Here is a 22,324-nt window from a genome sequence, read left to right as displayed (position 1 = left end):
GCTTATAATCAAGCAGTGTGGTGATCTAGTGCATTTTCTGATTAAGTCACTACATGGTCTCGTTAACCTTTCTGAGCTGGTACTAGAAAACTGCCCCGGCCTTCTATCCCTTCCGTCAGCTGATGTGTTCAAGAGTCTCACGTCGCTGAAGTTCTTGAAGATAATTGGGTGTGAGGCAGGGTTCAAAATTTCGGCGAAATTTCGCCGAAATTTCGCGAATTTCGGTAATTTCGGTGGTGGCCGAAAGAAAAATCCGAAATTTTATTATATACTAATACATGTGCTATATAACTTTAGACTCATATTTTTTATTGTTTATATTGCATATTCTTCTATTCAATAGATGTGTAATCATAAATCATATTGATATTTGTTTAGATCTAATTTTTTTAAAAATAAAAGCATACTTCATGTGCTAGTCTCAAAAAATTTCGGCGAAATTTCGGCCGAATTTTGCGAACTTCGGTAATTTCGGTGGTGGCCGAAATTTTTGCGATAACGAAATTAAAAACCTTGGTGTGAGGATCTCTCATCATTTGGTGGACTCAGTTCCCTTCGTTCTCTTGTTGAGCTGAAGATTAGCTCCTGCAGTAAGCTTGCAGCTCCAACTGTATTGAGTGGTGCCACTTCTGGTCCGGCTAAGGATTATGATGGTGATGTTATAGAAGAGGAAAATCTGGTGTTGCCTGTCAGTTACTTGCAGATAGATTACCTTGAAGTTGATCTCCCATGTGTATTGAACACTGAACCTCTCAGTAGTCTTTGCCACACGAAAGGATTGGTAATTGGAGGTGGAACTCAGCTGGAGAGCTTGCCAGAGCAATGGCTTCTGCAGAACCACAAAGAACTCCAGTCACTGAAGGTGTTATGTGCCAGTTCATTGGAGTCTCTGCCGCTAAGTATGCAAGACCTGAGAGTGCTCAACTTCTTGTTGTATTTTTTTTTATCGAAAACGCAGAAGAGCTGCGCTTCATTATATATAGAAGAAGGAAAAAGGGGGATAGACCCCAAGTACAACCCACACAACACAACACCACTGCACAAATTACAGCACCACACCACACAACACAACACCACTCACACAAGAAAGAAAACAGCTATATATCGCCTGTCAAGGGAAAATACGACCACGACTAAACAGCCACCAAGCTGCTACAGCATAACAGGAGGTTGAGGAGGTGGGGCAGTCAAGAAAGACAGCCCTCGAGCCCTAGCCATAGCCCACAACTGACTCTCCTCTAGAGCAAGGTGAAGGGCGGTACTCAAGCTAGGGTTATCTCCATCAAACACACACCTATTACGATGATTCCATAAGGTCCATGCTCCAAGAATTACAAGAGAGTTGAACCCCTTTTTAGTAAATCCACTAACAGCCTTACTGGAATCATCCCACCACTTATCAAATGAGCAATCAGAAAGTTGTGGACAGAGGTGCTGAAACCCAAAACGTCGAAACTTCTTGTTGTTGTCAGGAGCAGGGAAACTTACATCACTTCCAGACATGCCCTCCTCCCTGCAATGGCTCCATGTCATAGGCTGCTGTCCAGAGTTGGTGACACAGATTAGAGTGAAGGACAGTCCTGAATGGAAAAAGATCTCCACAATTCCCAAGGTTCACATAGCTGCTGCCACGACTGTTCAGTCTTGTCCTCATATTTTTCATGGTATATATGCATCTCTCTGATCTGCATACACAGTTGCTTTACATGCGAATGCTGAGTTTTTCAGTTCTCCATTGTTCTATGCCATGTGTAGGGAGATTTAAAACTAAAAAAGGCCTGTGATTTACCAATGCTTTAGAATGTTATCTAAGCTTTTGTTTCTCTTTCTGAAGGATAAACAGATATCTTGGCAGGGTAATATTATCTGGCAGTTTTGCATCCGTATGTAATAATATATAGATTGTATGTCAGGATAACGTTTACATACACTATTTTCGCGCGGGGCGGGGGTGGGGGGTGGGGGCGCAGGGGAAGAAAAACAGGACACCAAGAATTAGGCTTCTTTGTAGGCAATGAAATTTAAAGTAGAGTGGACTCGTGAGGAATTTCCTAGGCTGCAGTGTTTACCTTAAATACTCTATTTTCATTGCTTATTTTTACTACCTATTATCTAATGACTGAACATAAACTTATATAGGTGGTTATTACTTCATCTATGGAAAAGAATGCAGTGAAGAGACTATACATGAAGGAAATAATCAATAATCATTGAAGCGTAAGCTTGCTTCACTCCGTGTAATTATATGGGGTAACTATTGTTGTGCTTGCTAATGTCTTTACTAGATTCTTCTTGTACAATAGCTCTGGTACTTTAAACTCTTTGTGATTGTGAACGATAGCATATTGAGGTTGTAGTTGTTGCTTTGCTTTTGTGTGAACAATGCATAGACCAGGAGGAGTGACATAATGTTTAGAAAATAGTGTTTTAAATCCCTAGCTATGGTATTTAGTGGAGAGCCTCTCCAACAGCTATTTTTTTTTAGTTGAAGGAAGCTTTATTCAAATCAAGTTTTGTTCTCTGTAACAAGGTATTACACACGACTATTACAATAAGAAAAAAAGAAAGAAAGAAGAATGAGACACAGGCATGAGCTTCCATGGTTTGTGCAGGCAGCAGAGCAATGGACTGCAAGGATGTATTATTGGAGTCTGGATGGAGCTCAGCCAGGAACACATGGGGGGTCATCCTTCAAAGGCAGCAGTAGAGCTGTGCGTACACAGGGTTCATCAATCATCACTATGCGTGGTTTGTAAGGGGCTTAATGTTTGGAGTGGCAGATTGCAGTCGAGCAGAGACAGGACGACGCCATGGATTGCATGTTGTGTGGGAAACTTTATGGAGATGGCCATTAAGAAAAAAACAACACTCAACGTTTGCTGGCTTCCTTAAAATAATGTACTTCATAAACCTGAAGTAAAAAAACACTTCACTCGAGGGCAACAAGGAAATATATAGAGAAATGATTTCAGTCAAGAATAGATATACATTATTTAACTTCCCTTACATATATAGAAATAAGCCTGGTACAACACACTTGTACCAACATATCTATTCCTGCTTCCTACCCATGACCACAATCATTCTAGTTATGCCTCCTTGTTGGTACTTTCATCGAAGATAATGTCATCAACAAGAAATGATTCGGGATCAAATCCCTCAGGGTCTGGCTTATCACAAGGAACAGGAACAATACCAACAGTGGAGGAGGTAGTGTCTGGCAAAGTTGATCGGTCTTCCTCCATCATGACGTCCTCCCAAAACTCCATCAGCAGGGAATCGTCAGCCATATCAGTCTCATCCCAATTGATATGTTCGTTATTCTTCCCATTCAGATTTGTAGTAGAAATGACTTCTGTGTCTAACCTTCCATGCGTAACATTTAGATGAGAAGCATGTGTGGTATTTCCCATATGTGCAACCAACTGTTTTGTATGATGCAACTCAATGATTCCAGTGGAAATAGGGCCATTGCTATTAGCCACTGGTGGAATGGATAATGATTTCCATGCTACTGGAGGAACAAAAGGGTAATGGAATGTCACATCTCCATCTTGAGAGACAACATTATTTTTGCTAGCACTCTCAACATAATATGTGTCCATCGAAGGAGTTCTGCTCATGTAGCCCTCATTTGGGATATTAGGCAAATGATGTATTGTTCCACCCAGAACTGGTGTCTGTGTGATTGTGGTTGCCATCAAGGGGCATGCTCCTCGTGGTAGGAACCGCAAGGGTAGGGGCACATGGTAATCATTTGTTGGTGGCAAAGGAGGAGGAAGAGCAAAGAGGGGATACCTTGCAGACTGAGAAATAAATTGTGGCATTGGGTACTTATTGTAACGAGGATGACCGGATGTCTGTGGTTGATCTGTCAACCTATTGTGACTACTCTTCTTAATAGACTTTGGATGATGGGCTGAGTTGTGTTCTGCCTGATGTTTGCATAGAACATCATTCAGAAAAACATATGACTCCATGGAGGCAATAGCCTCAGCAATATCAGAGTCTAGTATGATATCCCGATGGTGGGAATTGGCACATATCCAAGAGCGAAGTGAAAGTTCCTGCACAAATATCTCACATGCCTTTGTGACGAAGGATGGCGTGTCGAATGTCATCATCATTTTACCCTTCTCGGCACATATGATCTTTTTTAGACAGGTCATGGGAATTGCACGCTTGCTGAAGTCATCAATGGCCTCAATTTCTTCTTGTTTCTCCCTCCAAAATTCATCTATCATTTGTTGCTCAGATGATGGCATGGACATCCTTTGTGGTGTAGAAATGTTATCAGGATGGTCCATTTCTTTCTTCTGTGGCCGTGATAGATGCACCTAGATATGAAACAGTTGTATAGTTATTTCTTACAATTGATGTTGTAATGCAGAAATGAATATTAACTTAACAAACAACAGCTATTATTCTACTGTAAATGAAAAATGAGATAAATTTGTCAAGACAACATGCTTTCGCAAAGTGCAGGATATAAGATACAAGAAACAAGACTTCAAGAATAACAAGATAGATGTTGTACCTTACTTGATTAGAACTCTGAAAGCATTGAATGTAATACTTTGATAGTACTATTGGTTGTTTCTGAGGATGATGGTACCATGTGCACAGTGGTTTTTATAGGAAACCAAAGGATCACTTTTTTGTTGTATAGAAAATAAAGACAAGCTAAAATTATGAGGTTGTCCCTGCTTTCACGCATGAGTTAATGTTTGAGTATCTCCATGCTCCTTGCTTTATATCGTCCAGCTAGAGGTTATTTGTCATTAACCATATTTGTTTTTGTTATCTATTGACGGTTTCTTTGTTAAAGGAGTATCCAACAACTTTCTGGTACTTCTGGATATTACTTGTACTTCTGGATATTACTTTCTGGCACTTGTAGATATTACTTGTGCACTACGGATGGCAACTCACATGATAAAAGTGGGTGAGAGTATGTTACTACCTGGTTTCGTGCTATGGACCAGAGAGGTGCATGTTTAATACATGGTTTGAGGTGAAGCCGATTTTCGTGCAAGCTATAAACACCCCTTAAAGTATTTTTTTCTTACATGAAACTTCCACAATGGATATCTATGTGTCGTGTAAAGGTGCACTTTTCTATCATTGGTCTTATCTTTTCGAAACTGCCACAATGGATATCTATTTGTCGTGTAAAGGTACACTTTTCTGTCATTGGTCTTATCTTTTCTAGCCAAATGAGGTGTAAAGGTATCTTTTAAAAGGTTACCTTTTTATTGACACTACTATACTAAATTTCTTCTCATAGTTTAAAGTGCACCAATGATGAAAAATGTACACTTTTCTGCCATTGGTCTTATCTTTTCTAGCCAAATGAGTTGTAAAGGTATCTTTTAAAAGGTCACCTTTTTATTGGCACTAGTACAATAAATTTCTTTCTATAGTTTTAAAGTGCACCAATGATGAAAAAGGTACACTTTTATATCATTCATTTTATCTTTTCCAATAACTCGAGATGTAAATATGTGCCATAACTAGTATACCGCCCATGCTAACGATATCACATTCGGGTATACACAAAATAGAACTGAAATATATGCAAACCAAAACAACCAAATTACATTGTAGAAAAAAGGCACTATAATTGTTTCATGTCAAAAAACATTATCCATACCAATGATAGCAGCAAAACAACCTTGACAACATCAAAAACATGATCTGAGTCAGATCCACTTATTAATTGATATCATTATTGAAAAATAATTAATTAATATACTATAAAAATCAATCTACCAACAAGTAAATGTCCATAAAAAGTATGGTTTATTGTTTCATCTTTTGTGCTACGTGTTACAATTAAATGCAAGTAAATAAAATTCAACGAGTCAGGACAACAATGAACATTAAGCAATAATACGACATCGTACCTGCCTGTGGCGGCCGTCTTCTTCACCTGCGTCACCATGTTGCCACCCTCCCAGAACCCGACGATGGTCACCGGCACCGGCTTTCCCATCTCCGGCTCAAAGTAGGTCATCATCCCCACCTTGGTCGCTATCATGCCCACCGCCGCTCACCGAACATTGTGCCGCTCTAGGGAACGGTGCCGTGGCAGCGCTATGGCTGCAGGAGAAGAGAAAACACTAGGGAACGAGTACATCGACTCCTCGCTCCTAGTTTGGTGGCCGGCAACCCCATGCGGCCCCTGCGCTCGGCTCTACGCCGGCTCCTCTCTGGGGCTAGGCGATGGGATCCACGGCTAGTGAGCACGCCTATAACCGATGAGCTAGCACCAAGGGCTCTTGTAGCCCGCAGCCCCGCACAACCTCTATGCTAGCAGCTAGGTGGCTGGCGACTTTGCGCCATGGCCGTGTGCGGCCTCTAAGCCCCTGCGACTAGCGACTCAGCACCTTTTGCCTACGGCCTCAGTGCCATGGCCAGCCTGACCTCTCCTTGCCATTAGCCCGAGCCAACAACGTCCTCCGCTCATAGTGGCCCTGCCGCCAGCCTACTTCCTGGCTCTTTATGCAAATGAGAGGGAGGGAAGGAAAAGGATGGAGGCTGCATGCTACAGGAAGAAGAAAGGATAGGCGGCACGCAACTTGGGAGACAAAGTGACGCGCACGGGGAAACTGAATCATTGCGTGCTGTATATGCACGCGGTAGGGCTGCGGGAGGGGGGATCGGTCTGTGGATGTGGAGATCTATTGAACGATGGCTGTTGGATATGGTTGAGTACGGAGAAAGAATGGCTAAGAGAATATCTGCGTATATTTTTAGATGTTGTATTTTTGGACGCATAAGTTTGGCTTCACTCTGCGAAGGTTATCACTGGGGAGCAAGTAATTTAGGGTGAGTTTAGGAAAATTTTAACCGGTGGTTTATTTAGGGATAGAGAAAAGTTTATTCTTTTATTGGAACTACTACACTGGATGTATGCTTATGATGTAAAGGTATAAAAGATAACCTTTTTAAAACATACTCCTCTGTCCTGAAATAGAGTGCATTGTGACTTCTAAAATTTGTATTGAAATACAATGCGTTCTACATAATGACTATATTTCAATTTGGTAAGGGTTATTAAAAAGAAAGCCATGAGGTCACACCTGGTTTTAAAGAACAAAACCAGGTTAACCATATGTTTGCCCAGGAAGTCCACACATATAACAACTGAATGAAAAATATTAAAAACAATGTCATTCAATAGCGTATATATAGTTATATCACCACTTACATCAGAGTATCATAGAACGGTAACTAAACTTGAAGCTCCATTCTTCACAGGGACGGTTGACTGGGGTAACGTATGCCTAGTACTTCCGTCAGTTCTCTAGTAACTCCTCCATATCTCTTTAAATCTTCTGAGTAGCTTATACTATAAACTTGGGTTATAGGGGAAATAGCAAGAGTGAGCACATGTCGTACTCAACGAATATAGCAAGGGATTCATGTGTGTCAATTAGCTAACAATAGTTAAACTGCTGGTAGCTTTTAGGTATATATCATGTTTAGCAAGTAATAGCAACAAGGTAGCAATTATTCCCATAACTACATGATCAATGTAAACATAACTAATGTAAGACATAAACGATAAATAAATGATCATCTTAACATAACAAGAATCATCATCTTTAATGTAAGTGTTCCAAGACCGCTCGTGTCCATGAGCACGACTAATATACCAGTTTATTAAACTCTACGCATGATTTCCAAACACATGGGTTTGCAAGGGCCATAACATTGAAAATCATATAAAGCCATTTAAAAGTTTGTCCAACAAGTTAGGGCCATAAGATTTCAGTGGCAAACAGATGTAGAGCTCCCATTCCAAATGACACAATGACATGTAGCCTATACACATAAGTACAGAGGCCGCACCATTTATTTTCCATTCAGCAAACCCCTTCTGTGCCCTTGGTTAACCTCTAACAAGCTAGAAAATGTCTCTTAAACAACTAGAACTAGAGCCATATAGTTCTCACAGCTGTACTATAAATCTCAGATGATCACGTACAAATAAGACCTTATGTAGTTAAAAGTCATCTTTTAACGTTCATTGCATAATCATTAATCAATTTACAAGATCATGATCATTTCATGCGCTAGCAAATACTACCCAATGCATATGTGTTCGGGAATTAATTGCTAGGAAATCCTTAAAAAGGTCAAGAGGACACATGGATATGAAATTTAATGTGTAACATGAGTAGGTCATCAAGGTAGGTCCCAAGCTATACTTTCCTCAATTGCTCAAGTATGAGACCATGAGCTTTCAATCATTATTTTCTGATATTCAATGTCCACAAACGATTCTCATTTACTTATAGTAAGCACCACATATAGGCAAACATATAAGAAACAAATAAAACACAACTAAGAACAATACAATACACAAGATAAAACAATGTACTAAAAGAGAACTCGTTGCTATGGTCGTGAGAGCACAAGAAAACGTTGAGAATGAGTCTATGGTTAAAAAAAAAACTACTATCGAGAGTTTTATATTATTTATTATTTTATATATAAAAGAAAAACCTACATGCTTGATTTATTTTAATTCAGTAAAATCATAAGAAACATGTTAATTTAAATTACTTTTAGTTTAGAAACTGAGCTAAAACTAATCATATTTTATCTATAAATATTATCGTATAGGTTAAACAAGTTAAACTTTAACTTTGCAAAAAGAAAAATAAATACGAGAGCATAGTCTATTATATTGTTTAAACTAATTATATTATAATTAGAAATATATAAATTAATGTTAATCAAATTATTATTTAGTTATATATAGAAAATATGTGATATGAAAAACATTGGTATTACTGCGTAGAGTGCGTGGATATGAATCTATGGAGCAAAACAAAGTTTAAACGAATAAATTATTGCTATTTTTGTTCGGTGGCAAGGATGAATATATGAGTGCTTACGAGTTACGACTACACAGACTCAGTGGACAGTCTATATAGTTAGAGAATTATATCGAGGATGTACGAAAGAAGAATTTTCTCAAATGGAGGGATAGACAGAGGATGGTCATTTATTATGTATGAGTGACGTAGGCATGACATCAGTATAAACTTTAATCAATAAAATAATGGACAGGACATATGTATCTCACCTTTAATCAAGGCATAATAGCCATTTTAGTCCCTCAACTATTACTGAAGGCTCAGTTTCGTCCCTAAATTTTTAAAACGGTTATTTTGGTCCTCAAACTTTAGCTTTACGCTCAATTTTGTCCTACAACTATAAAGACGATCGTTTCAGTCCTTAAATTTTATATTTTGGGCTCAATTTCATCCATAAACTATCAAAGTGCATTTAAATTTTTTATTTTCAAATCAATTTTGTTTATACAAAAATAAAATTTTAAGCATAATTTCATCCATAAATTATCAAAATTATAGATCTGCTATTGTTTCAATATATCCATGTATTCTTGAAGAATAAATAGTGTTCGATGTAACTATAATTGCTCCCACAAATATCAATTTAGTTGGATATATATAAATGGTATAATTATAAGGTAACACTAAAAATAATAGTTTGGAATTATCAATGGCCATGAAAGAGTTTTTGGATAAATATTATTTTTCTATCTTCAATTGCTGGTGGCGTTGGAGCTAATGTCTGCAATAGTGCAACGTTCCAGTACAACGTAGACGAAGTTGAGTTAAAAAAAAATAAAAGTTTAAAGAACAAAATATAATTTAATAGTTTTAAAATGAAATTGAGCTTAGAATACAAAGTTTGAGGACTAAAATGACCATCTTCATAGTTCTAGGATGAAACTAAACCTAAAAATATACTTTAAGGGCTAAAACAATCGTTTTGAAAGTTTAGGAACGAAATTGAGCCCAGAGTAATAGTCGAGGGATCAAAATGACTATTCTGCCTTTAATCAACATCGATTCTGTTTGGGCAGGAATTGGGTGACTGTGATCCGTATCTACTGAGGCCTTGTTTAGTTCCCTCAAAAAATCTAAAACTTTTTAAGATTTCTCGTCATATCGAATCTTGCGGCACATGCATGAAGCATTAGATAAAAACAAAAACTAATTGCGCAGTTCGCCTGTAAATCATTTGATAAATCTTTTGAGCCTAGTTACTCTATGATTGGATAATGTTTATCAAATAAAAATAAAAGTGCTACAGTATCCCAACCCAAAATAGAAACTAAACACCTTGAACAGGAATAATCACGGCAAATAAACTTGCATGGTAATTGGGGGTGTTTGGTTTGGGTGATAAAGTTTAACAGGTACTGTAGCAGTTTCGTCTTATTTAACAATTATTATCTAATCATGGACTAATTAGGCTTAAAAGATTCGTCTCTTAAATTGCTCTTTAGCTATGTCTTTTTTTTTGTAAATAGTCTCTATTTAGTACTCTATACATATGTCAAACATTCAATGTGATGGTAGAGCGGTAGGTGCTCGATGCAGTTCCACACGAGATAGAAAAATATCATTGCTAACCCTGGGCACGAAATACCGAAAACCAAAACCGAACCGAAAAATACCGAGAACCGAACCGAAAAATACGAAACCGAATAATTCGGTTCCTGTTCGGTACCTGGTTTCCAGGTACCGAATTTACCGAGGTACTTTTGGTACTGGGCCTCGATAAACCGAAATTACCGAACAGTACTGAATTAGCCTGCCAGCAGCCCATATAATAGCTATATATTATGTTTTGGACAACTATATATTATATATTTATGGACAACTATATATTATGTATTTGTGCCTTTCTATTTGTTTATTTTGACACTATTATTCTATATGGATTCATATATAATTTCTACCAAAATTTGTTACTCAACCTAATATTACATGTTGTTGGGTACTTTCGGTATTTACCGGTACCGAACCGAAAGTACCGAAACCGAAATACCTCGGTACCGAGTTTTTCCAGGAACCGAACGATACCGGCTTTCTATGGTACCGAATTAGAGAAGGTACCGAAATACCGAACCGATCGGTTCGGTAGTACCGAACGCCCAGGGTGAATCATCGCGGAGTTTGGCTGGGACTAGCAAAACAAGCACAAAATTGCTGCTCAGACGGATAAGACTAGTGATGAAAACGGTATGGATATTTTCCGACCGTATTCGAGACCAAATTCGTTTAGAGGGGTTTAGATCTGTCCGTATTCGAGTCTGAATATTCAACATCCGATTCCGTATTCGAATAATTAAATCGTATATTTATAATGTCGACATCCAATTCTATCTTATCCGATATGATTGACATTATCCGAATTCGATCAGAAATCAAATATGATATCAGTGATATGCGTCTGTATCGTATCCGTTTTCATCCCTTGATAAGACCGGTGCTGGCGGCGGCAGCTTGGTTTTTATAGGGCGACGGGTAGAGCTTCAGCGTGTGCTCCTCGGTCTTGATAGCGCCTGGCAAAGAGGACTTAAGTCGGGCTGAGATGGAAAAGGAATTATGATTAGGATTTGTTATTTTCAGATTTATTTAATTCATGAAAAGGAATTATGATTAGAATTTGTTATTTTCGGATTTATTTAATTCATGTATTTAAAATAATTTTAGAGAAGTCTAGAATTATCAATTGAGTCATGAAGAATACTCCAAAAGTTGTAGAAATTTGGAGAAATCATTCAGAGACACCCAAATAAAGTATTTAGAGCTCATGAAAATATATTTTGAAGCACCTAAAATTAGATTATATTACCATAAAAGCAGAAAAGAATTTTAGAAAAAGCCAAAAGAACCCCGGGAGATTCTCACTGATAGTTGATAGATGATGAACTCAAAGATATGATTTGGAGTGGAATTCGAGGACCTTGCAAAATTCCAAATAACAAATCAACGACCTATTCAACACGTTTTGAAAGTTTTACTCACAACACAAAGTCATGTAACAAGCAAACATCACATCAACAAAAGCCCATCAAACTATTTCAAAAAAATTGAAAATTCACATTTCTATAACTAAATTTGCACTAGCTCAAATTAAACTTGGTAAATTTTTTATAAATATTAAATCCATTTATTTTGTTTAGTGTTTTCTATGCATAACCCAAAATCAGAAATTTTGGGGGTGTGACACATGATTTGAGGAGAAACTCTATAATTGGAATAATCTATGGATACATGTGTCATTTGAGTGTTCCTTTAAGTTGTCTTAAAATTTTTAGAACGCACTATATTATAGGACAGAGGGAGTACCTTTATACCTCATGTGACTATAAAAGATAAAATCAAGAATAAAATAGTGCACCTTTGTGTTTTCCGGTATTATTTTCATCTATTCATAGATGATGCATGCATTTCTTCTACATCATCTCCTTTGTGTTGAATTCATGGTTATTGTAACAATGATGTGATTGTATTTTGTCTATGCATGCTATAGAGACTACATCATGCGAGATGCAGGCAAAAATCAACAACTTTTATGAAGACCACCTATGCTTTGTAAACTAAAGACAACATATCATATTGTATAACCGAAAAAGTAAAAAAAAGTGCATGACTTTTTTCTGAAGCAATGGTTATCAATATGTTTCTTACTTCATGAAGGAAAAGTTGAAGTTCATGCTTCCACTACTATAAAAAATCTTTTGCGAGGCGTTTCTGTTTTTTCTTTTGAGGCGGGCAGTAGTTACAACCGCCTCGATTAATATCTCGGATTAACCAAAGCGGTTATTTTTTATTAACCAAGGCGGTTAGAAGTAGCCGTCTCCTAAAATCAAATAACCAAGAGGGGCAATGTAATATGACCGCCTCGGTTAATACCTATTAACCGAGACGGACATTATAACGCAACCGCCTCGGTAAATCTATTAACCGAGGCAGCCATATTATGAAGCCCGTCTACTAAAATAAATAGTGACCCAGTAGACAGCCCATATCGGCCCGCTAGCAGTCATCATATAAATATAGAGCTAGGGTTTCCTTCTTTGACCCATCTCTCACTCCCATCCTGATCCTCTTCCCTACCAGCAGCCCGGCGGCGCCCCCTCCCCTTCTCTCCCCCTCCCCTTCCCCTCCTCCCACTGGCCCGGCGCGCGCCCCCTCCCCTTCTCCCACTGACCTGGCGCCCCCTCACCTCTCTTGCGAGCCGCGACGACGCCCGCTCGCCCTGGAGCAGCGGCAGTAGCAGCGGCTGCTCCCCGCCACGCACGCAGCGCCCCAACTCCTCCCTCCGCTCCCTTCTCGTGCCCCTCTTCCTCCTCCTCGACGGGGAGCCCGACGGCCCCAGCCTCCATTTGTGCTGCACAGGAAGCCCGCCCCCTCCTTCATCTCTATGCCGATGGAGAGCTCGATGCCACCTCCTCCATCTACGCCGACAGGGAGCCCGACGCCCCCTCCTCCATGTGCGTTGATGAGGATCTCGGCGTCCCCCTCCATCTGCGGCGGGCGTGCTCCTCCAGCGGCGGGTGCCGGCGCGGCCGTGGCCGGATTTGGCATCGGGGTGGCCAGATCTGGTGGCGGCAAGGCCGGATCCGGTGAAGGACGCCGACGGCGAGCAACGGCGGCAGCGGCGGGCATGGATGGGCTTAGCGGGTCTGTGGATGGGCTCGCGGGCCTGTCCATGGATTTTTTTTATTTTTTTATTCGATTAACTGTGGCGGGCAGACAACCGTCTCGAAAAATAGTCCATTTACCGTGACCTTTGTTTCGAGGCGGTTGCAAAAACCGCCTCGGTTAATCATTTTTGCCCGTTTCCATTAATCATTTTTGTAGTAGTGTTCCTTACAAAGTTTACCACTAAATAAAATCTTGCTTCAAATCAAAGAAAAATATTTTATGATGAATATAGAGGACAAGAGTACCAGTGATGAATTCATAGTCAATAGATCCATGCATAGTTTCTATTTGAGACATGTATGCCTTCTATAGAAGCCAGATTATTGAACAAGTAGTTGAGTAGCTGCTGCTTGTTGGTACAATTGTACCTTCTACTTATTCACAACAAAATAAGTAATTGTAACATTTGGAACCATTTGCACCCTTTTCTATGGAACAGAAATTGCACCAGAAAGGACCATTTTTCTACATGGGTAACATACATGAAGACACCACGACCACACATAACTACAAGTGTGTCACAAATGAAACCATAATGCAATCACATTGTGAACATGATCTCCAAATTCAGTATCTTAGTGGGCAGATTTGTACCTCATTTTTCCACCATGCGCACTAAGATATGCCTCACCTAGTAGACATGAAGAAACAATAAATCTTAGCTAAACAAACTAGAAATTTGGAGTAATCAAAATAGTATAAACATAAATATACAAAATCCTACCTCCTCATCGATGTTAAAAATTACTATCAACGTAACTTCATAGAGTTGATTCAGTGTAGTTGCACCTAGCTAAAGAAGAATGAAAGGATAGCCTCCTAAGTCCCTAACTCGTTGGTCACAAAAAAGTCCCTAAGTCATTTTCTCCTTCACCTTTATAGAGTTCTCGCATGGGACTAACAAGACATTTTAGGTAGCTTGCCACTACATGTCCATTGTTATTGGGCCCTTTAGTATCCAAGGTTTAATGGGCCAGGTTTTTTCTAATGTTTAACAATAATGAGTCCATCCCATTTTTTTGTCCATGCTTGCTAGGTCCCATAAATGTTATGCTTGGACATAAGGAGTATGTTACCTGTTGTTAGCTAATTGTGCATGGACCAAAACTATTTTTTCCCAATGTAATATGATCTTGGGCAGCACTAGACTCGTCAAACAATGCTACATCTTACTTCCTCCATATGTCCATCCAAAAATTAATGTTGGACATACTTTGTTTCATTGGGAAGAGACTTTGGCAGTACTTTACACTATTAGTCCTTCCAATCAGTGTTATATAACATTAGGAAAGAAAATATAAATATATATATATATATATATATATATATATATATATAGAGAGAGAGAGAGAGAGAGAGAGAGAGAGAGGGTGCGTTTCTTTTACACGCACGAGTAACTACTCCGACGGTCGGACCTGAGATTTGACGCATGCGAGGGTTAGGAGCGGACGTCGTGGCATGTGGATGGGAGTTGAGCCTTATCGGATTTGCATGCGGCATGACCCATTAAGCAATTAAGAAACCCTGCTACTTTTAAATATTGTACCCATGCTACTCCTTCGGCTTGAATCTCGGTTTGTTGGCCAGTTTCATTCGTCCATATGGTTAACGTGATACAGCAACCAGAGTATGTATGCATTCATACTTGGATTGTATTTGTATATACTTTTCGCTCCAAGGGAGCATGTGTACATATGCTTTTGTGTAAATAAAGTATGACATACTTTAATAAGGAAATGAGTATATTCATTTGTATTGTTCTTCGTCAATAAGTATAGACACATACTTTAATAAAAAAAAATAAATATTTTTCTTTACTTGTATTTGCAAGTATATTCATATACTTGTATTATTTTAATGTTAATATGTAGAGTATGTACTTCCATTGGTATTTTCTTGGAGGACCGGGTATGAGGACATACTTGTTTCCTGGGAGTATGTCTACGTACGTAGAGTATATGTGCTGAAGAGTATGCAGACATACATATTATATATATTGTACTGGCATGACGTATGAGTATATACTAGATATTCTGATACATGATTAGCTGGAGTATGCATACATACGTGTTTATGGAGTATATTGTTATGATACAAAATATGAATAAATTTGAGAAAAAAATGGCATGTCATCCTGCTATATTAACTATTTCTAACTGGGAACAAAATCACATGTAAAAAACTATATTCCAACAGAGTATATGAACTAGTAGTAGTCCAAGATATGTAGTAGTGCGTACTAATATTTGCACCAAAAGAGTGTGAACAGATACAAGGAGAAAATGTCGAACAACATATAATACTACTTTATAAAAATGTAGAACAATGTATGAATTGCCGCTACTATCTAAAAAAGTATTTAGTAGTACAAAAAAAATTCCAGAAAGTCTCAAGTAATACCTCAATCTAGAAAAGGAAGTATCCGAGGATGGGGAGGAGACAGAGTAACGAGAAAAATAAAAAAAATTCAAGATCTAGATGTAGAGGAGACAGAGTAACGAGAAAATGAGATGTATGCTAGATTTTTAGTTGTTTATTCAGAGAACATGCTGAAGACTTCGACGAGAACATGGTGGTCTGTCATGGTGAAAGATCTAGAAGCCTCAATCCTGGTAGGGTGCAGATGGATATCACAGTGCGGCCGGCCGGACACCATGACGCCACAAGAGAAGAAAAATCATGTGAGTTTCAATTAAAAAGTAACAGAATGTAGATTGGAACGGAAAGATCAAGAACGAAAAAAAGAAATATGAATTTTGAAAGGACGGCACCATCTCCAACATGGATCCACCATCAGCCCATGCGGTTCAACCACGAACATACCTGGATCTCCTTGCTAATCAACAAGCAAATGACCAGTGATGGGACGACACCGTACACCGCCGGTCAGGAAGGCAGCGTGACCATCAGATCCGCGAGGGGAAGCCGCACGCCACCGGGGGCTACTGTCCCCGCTGGTTGGTGGCACCGTTGGTGGGATATAGCTGCCATCGGTGATGGAGGGAAGGGGCATGCCGGAGGCAAGGAGCAGGGAGCGACGCCGAATCGTGCGAGAGAGAGGGAGCACCGACGCCGACACAGATGCTGCCGCCGCCGCCTGCTGATGGCATGAACATTGAATGTGGACCGAAATAAGGGGATCTTGGGACTGATACGAGAATACAAGGGTATATCGGGTCCACTGCCCGCCCGCCCGATAACGACATCATCGGCCCGTTAGCTGGTTCCATGCGTGCGCTCGTGTGCGTACGGCCGGAGTATACACGTGTAGAAAGGAGTTTCCATATATATATATATATATATATATATATATATATATATATATATATATATATATATATATATATATTAAATTTTCCCTACTCCCTAGGAGTAGTTACTCCCTCCTTCTAGGCCTTGTTTACTTTCAAAAAATTTTACAAAATAGGAATAGTAGTACTTTCGTTTGTATTTGACAAATATTATCTAATTATAAACTAATTAGGCTTAAAAGATTTGTCTCGTCAATTCCGACCAAATTCTGCAATTAGTTTTTATTTTCATCTATATTTAATACTCCATGCATACGTCTAAAGATTCGATGTGACAGGAAATCTAAAAAATTTTGCAAAATTTTTAGGGAACTAAACAAGGCCCTAATCATGCGTACGTACGTCCGGCGAATGCTCACGTTTAACCACGGTGGCGGGCTGCTTAGCGGTTTGAAAAAAGCTGACCCGGCCCGTTAATCCTCTTTATATATATTAAAAAATCTGACCATCTTTTAGGGTATGCGCAAGCAATACAATATTCGCCATTGCCGGCCGCGTCGTCTCGTTGGCTCACTAGCTAGGTCCCGCTTCTTTCATTTCACATTCATTCATCATCTTGGAGGATCACGGTTAGAGATCGGCCTACGAACGATCATCCCTGGTGACAAAGTATTAATTTAATATGGCAAAATCAATGTTGTTTTATCCAGTAGTATATTAATTTATTCTAGTTTTTAGTATCAGGCGAGATCCGGCGTCAAGTTTGGCGAGATGGCCTCTTCAGATGAGATCAGGGAGCGGCAAGATGGTCTCTGTGTGGATAAGATTAGGGAGTGGTAAGATATAGGAAGCTGTGTATTGATCCGTAGAAATTGGATTCCTAAGATTTTTCTAGAGTTATTAATTAAAGGCTGCGGCGATCACTGATCATGGTGCTCTCTATTCTATACAGTCTGAAATGTGCAGATTGATCCCATCATCTCGTTCTGGAGACCGCATTTCTCTCATCTGATGGATCGCGCGTGATCGACTTACCTTCTGGAGACGACGTTTCTCTCATCTAATGGATGGATCATGCCTGACTGCCTAGTTGCCTCTGCCCATGAATGTGCGAACTAACACCATGGAAAATCCGATGGAAGTTTAAGCACTAATTCTCCGTGCTCTTCTTTGACTTTGAATGGCAATCTGAGCCGATCTAGTACATGCGTTCGTCTTTCTTTTTCATCTAAATAATTTGAATATGCATACATGACTCCAACATTGTTATTATTGTTTTTTGTTTATTTCAAGCTGGGTTCACAATGATGACTTTTCCCATGGAACATGTATGAACTCGCATGTGCTCCAATCATTATGAACACATATTTTATTTTATTCTAATAAAAATAGTTGAATAGTTTTGTATATCTCCCATAAGTGAATGTATGCACATATACTTCGATCGTGTAGTTTAAGTATGCACTTATACTATCTAAATCTTGATGTATGTATGCATACTCCATTAAAAAAAAGTATTACAAATAGTCTATTCTAAAAAATATGTACGGATACTCTAAACTAAAATGTATGTACATATACTCTATTAAAAAGGTATGTACATATACTCTATTACAAAAAGTATATATAAATACTTTATTCTAAAAGTATGCACGATACTCCATTCTAAAATATATATAATAAAACTTGAAAACTAGATATGACAACAACCGGCCGTAAACTCCTCACAAATTAAAAAAAACAACCAACGCCGTTCTTTAATGGGTCTGGCACAAAAAAACAAACATTATGTATGCATTTTCATGCAGCCCATATACTATGTATGTACGTAGACTTTGGTAATTTGTTCTCAATAATATGTACGTACAAAAAATAGTATGTAACTATACTGACACATACCAAAAATTTCATATAAGTCTACACCGATATATTTTTAGCATCCTAATTTTCCGGGAGTGCACCATGGTATCCATGACTTGTTGCCGTCAAATGCATGTACGCCTGCATGCAACCGAGAATTCCGTGGCCAGGTCCCTACTCAAGCCCCAATAGCTAAATATGGATGACCAATCTAAAAACATTACTCCAGCAGAACCTCTACTCCAGACCCTATATTTGGCTGGGCACCCATATTTCTCCCCCAGACCCCATTCCTGTTGGCCCAATAGGGCAGCCCCCATCCTTCATCGCGTGTCCTAGCCCCAGCGCATGCTCCCTCTCTCTCTACCCTTACATGTGCATGACACCCTATGGTAACCGGCTCGATGCTCTAATTGTGTCCATGTCCCAAGGAAGAAGAAAGAGGAAAAAGAAAAAGACACTGACGAGTGGGTCTCTTCTGTCATTCTCTCTGGAATAGGTTTGGGGGCCCAAATTTGGGTGCTATTGTTGGAGTTGAAGCAAAAAAGTTAAGCCCCAATAAATAGGGGGAGCACCCAAATTAAAAGTAGAGGCCTAGTTTTGAGGGCTACTGCTGGAGTTGCTCTTAGCCCGGTGATGCGCCTGATGACACTATTGAATTGCTAATGTACCCGTTTACGCATAGGAGTAGCTACTCTTGGGAGTATAAAAAATGCACCTTTTATATATATATATATATATATATATATATATTGTACTATAGCTGGCTACAAAATACCATATCTGTAGCCGGATCAAAACTACGAGCCCGACTGGCCACAACCGCACGCTCAACCCGGCGCTCTAATCACCCACCGTAATTCACGTCACAGCTTTGAGCTTTGACTGGCATCAAAAGAGCAAATTTCATTTATTGCTCCTGCTGACCTCTCTCTCCCATTTTCTAAATTTCTCTCTCTTCTCAGATGCAATGCAGACCTTGGCGAGTGGTGAAAAGCTGCGTTGGGGACTGCGGTGTCGTCCCTTGCTTGCTCTTGCACAACCATGGAGCCGGGAGCATGGAGCACCATGGGGATTCCCTTCGCAGTCCAGCTTCTTCCGCCGTCCTCGCACTCCGTCCGTGCTCCGCTGATGATGCGCGGTTCCATCCGCGGTCCGCCGGTGATGCCCCTATGTCCGCGGTCCGTCAGCGACACTCACCATCTCCATCTGCGGTCTGCCATTGACGTCCCCCCGGGCCCGGCTCCGTCCGCGGTCTACGGCTAACGCCCCGCGGCTCTGATGGATCTCGCACGGACGGAACCCATAGCGGCGACGATGCCTGCGCGGACAGCACCCCAGCAGCGGCGGCCTCCTCGTCGCCACTACTCCCTGTCCCTCCCTATCACGACGGCGGCACGCTCGCCCTCCCGGTCCCTGTTCAGGCTGGTCGCGGTTACGGAGGCATAGGCTGCACTGCGCCGGGATGGCCGTGCATCAATGTGGCACGTACGCTTTGATTCTTCGATACTGGAGACCTTGCAATCCTACCACAAGCGAAGCTGCGACCGCATGCTTCGATTCTCCTGCATCGGTCCTTGCCAAGACCAGTGAGGTACAGACCTAACACCTGCAATTGGATAAGGCGACAATCCTGATCTAGCCGGTGCTGACCGCATCTTGAGGTGAGCCGCCCCCGAACAAATCCGCATCCTTAGAGCAACTCCAAGAGTTCCCTAAAAATATAACCCAAAAACTCTGTATTGAGGTTCTCTCAAATAATTGTTTCCCAAAAACTAGTTTCCTCCACAGCAGCTCCCCAATGTTTTGCACCCAAAAATATTTTAAATTGCTACATCATCAGTTAGTTGGATGAGGATGAGCGTACAAACAGAATTAGTTGGATTCGTCCGTGTGATCTTTTCATGCGGCCAGCCATTATTCTGTCCATAGCCCTAGGACTTTGACAATTTCTAGCCGCTCATTCCATCCTGCTAGTACCATGACTCCAAGTCCAATACAACTACAAGTCTACAAGGCCTTGCTGTGCTAGCAGAATGCGGATGGGAAGAGAAGAGGGCGGGAATTCTCTACCAGAACGGGGCAGCCGGAGAGCATTGGGAGTGCGCCATTGGTTCGGATATATGAGGGGCGTAGGGTGAATTTTTCAGAGCAAGTAAATCTTAGGAGAAGGTTTGGGGAGCTGTTGGACTGTGGTTTTTCTCCTAAGCACGCAAATATCAGTTTTGGGGGTATTATTAGCGTTCTCTTGGAGATGCTCTTAGTTGCTTGTTAGTTGCTCCATCAATTGTTTTTTCTGACTCCCTTTAGGGCCCTGCTAAGGATTCATTATACATATAGATGGGGCTTTCTTTTGGGGGATTCGTATTCTAATTAGTCCATGGCACAAGGAATGGGGTTACCGTACGTAGTTACAGAAAATTCATGGATTCGAGTTCATTACTTTTTGTATAGTTTTTTTTTTTCTCGTAAATCATAGTCACAAAATTACTATAATCATTCTTGTTATATTTTTTATTGATTAATCAGTTTGCTATTGAATTGATCTCTAATTTATCCAAATTGTTTCAGATTAGAAATTTCATGGATTCTTGTTCATTATTTTTCATGTTGTTTTTTATGGTATAAATAATAGTCACAAAATTACTGTAACCCTTTCTGTTAGTTATTTTTGTGGTAAAATTTTATGAATTATCATAACAACTTCATGGTAATTGGCCCCCGTCAGAAACAACTAGGTGCAAAATGGTGGTAACTCCACATTATAATTACTATATCATGGTACTCGAATTTTTGTAACTATTTCATGATACGATCTTGTAATTCGTAACATATTAACATTATAGTAATTTGTTTCGTAGAATAGTTTAACACTAAATTATGGTAATTTTTACTCCTTAGTATTGTTACTCTGGCAACTATCCTTGTAACTATCTTATGCCTTGTTAATCTGGCAACTATCCTTGTATTGTTACAATTTTTTCTTTAACTAATCTTCACTCATTATTCTGAAAATACCCTCTACTGAATAAATCATTTACTAAATCCTGTATGGAAAAGCAATTGTTCTTTAGGGTCACTATGCTTTCAGTGATTTCTTACACAAGCTACTACTGTTATATCATACCGCATAATTCTTGTAATTTTGGATTAGGAGCCGGTTCCCATTAGATCATTGATTAATCTTTTGAATGGTTTACTGATTTTTTTACAAACAACTAGTTCCCCTGTTGTGAGCAGACCGGGCAGATAGAAGATGTTAGTTTGTTCTAATCTTTCTTGAGGCAGATGGCTATCTTGATCTTTCATTTGATTAGTAGTAATTTAAAATATATTAGTACTCAAGATTCTACACGATGATTCTTTTAAATTCAAGACTCTACAGTTCCACACTACTTACTATTGTTCATCTATTTTTTATGATTTCAGGCAATGAGACTTCGTGACAACAGCTTCTTACTTTACAGTGCAGCAAACAGAAATGAAATATTGATCTCAGTTTGATCACTAGTCAGGCACTAGGATGCACGTTTTGGAGTAAAGCCAAATAGAGAATGTGCAAGAAAAGCAACTAAATTTAGATCGTGCAATGTTCAGTTACCTTTGAGATGATATCTGTAGTTTCATAATGTGAGATGGTGTGTTGTAATTTGTGTACTGTATGTA

At 39.6% G+C, this 22,324-nt stretch overlaps 1 protein-coding gene and 2 long non-coding RNA genes across 5 annotated transcripts; 1 reads left to right on the top strand and 2 right to left on the bottom strand.

Moving 5' to 3' along the window:
• Positions 2,954-6,476, bottom strand: LOC8082814. Of its 3 annotated transcripts, none has more exons than XM_021445969.1 (2): positions 5,907-6,476; positions 2,954-4,337 (listed from the first exon to the last, which is right to left on the bottom strand). In XM_021445969.1, exon 2 carries the CDS (start codon positions 4,305-4,307, stop codon positions 3,090-3,092), a length of 1,218 nt encoding a protein of 405 aa, XP_021301644.1. In that variant the 5' UTR covers positions 4,308-4,337; positions 5,907-6,476; the 3' UTR covers positions 2,954-3,089. The 3 variants fall into 3 exon arrangements, with proteins under 3 accessions (XP_021301644.1, XP_002441981.1, XP_021301645.1); XM_002441936.2 differs by lacking the exon at positions 5,907-6,476 and adding an exon at positions 4,538-4,959; XM_021445970.1 differs by lacking the exon at positions 5,907-6,476 and adding an exon at positions 4,543-4,959.
• LOC110429833 lies at positions 15,773-16,669 on the bottom strand. Its single transcript, XR_002447012.1, has 2 exons — positions 16,371-16,669; positions 15,773-16,156 (listed from the first exon to the last, which is right to left on the bottom strand). It is a non-coding gene; the product is annotated as an uncharacterized LOC110429833 (long non-coding RNA).
• Positions 17,345-18,258, top strand: LOC110437470. The gene is made up of 3 exons (XR_002455523.1): positions 17,345-17,467; positions 17,537-17,634; positions 17,751-18,258. It is a non-coding gene; the product is annotated as an uncharacterized LOC110437470 (long non-coding RNA).

The sequence above is a fragment of the Sorghum bicolor genome, chromosome 8, assembly GCF_000003195.3.
Source record: "Sorghum bicolor cultivar BTx623 chromosome 8, Sorghum_bicolor_NCBIv3, whole genome shotgun sequence".
NCBI classification, from domain to species: Eukaryota; Viridiplantae; Streptophyta; class Magnoliopsida; order Poales; family Poaceae; genus Sorghum; species Sorghum bicolor.
Note: the sequence above shows the minus strand (reverse complement) of the source record. Positions and strands in the feature narration are given on the sequence as shown.

Coding starts and splice junctions, on each gene's coding strand:
- LOC8082814 (XM_021445969.1), bottom strand. CDS start 4,307: ATGGACCATCCTGATAACATTTCTACACCACAAAGGATGTCCATGCCA.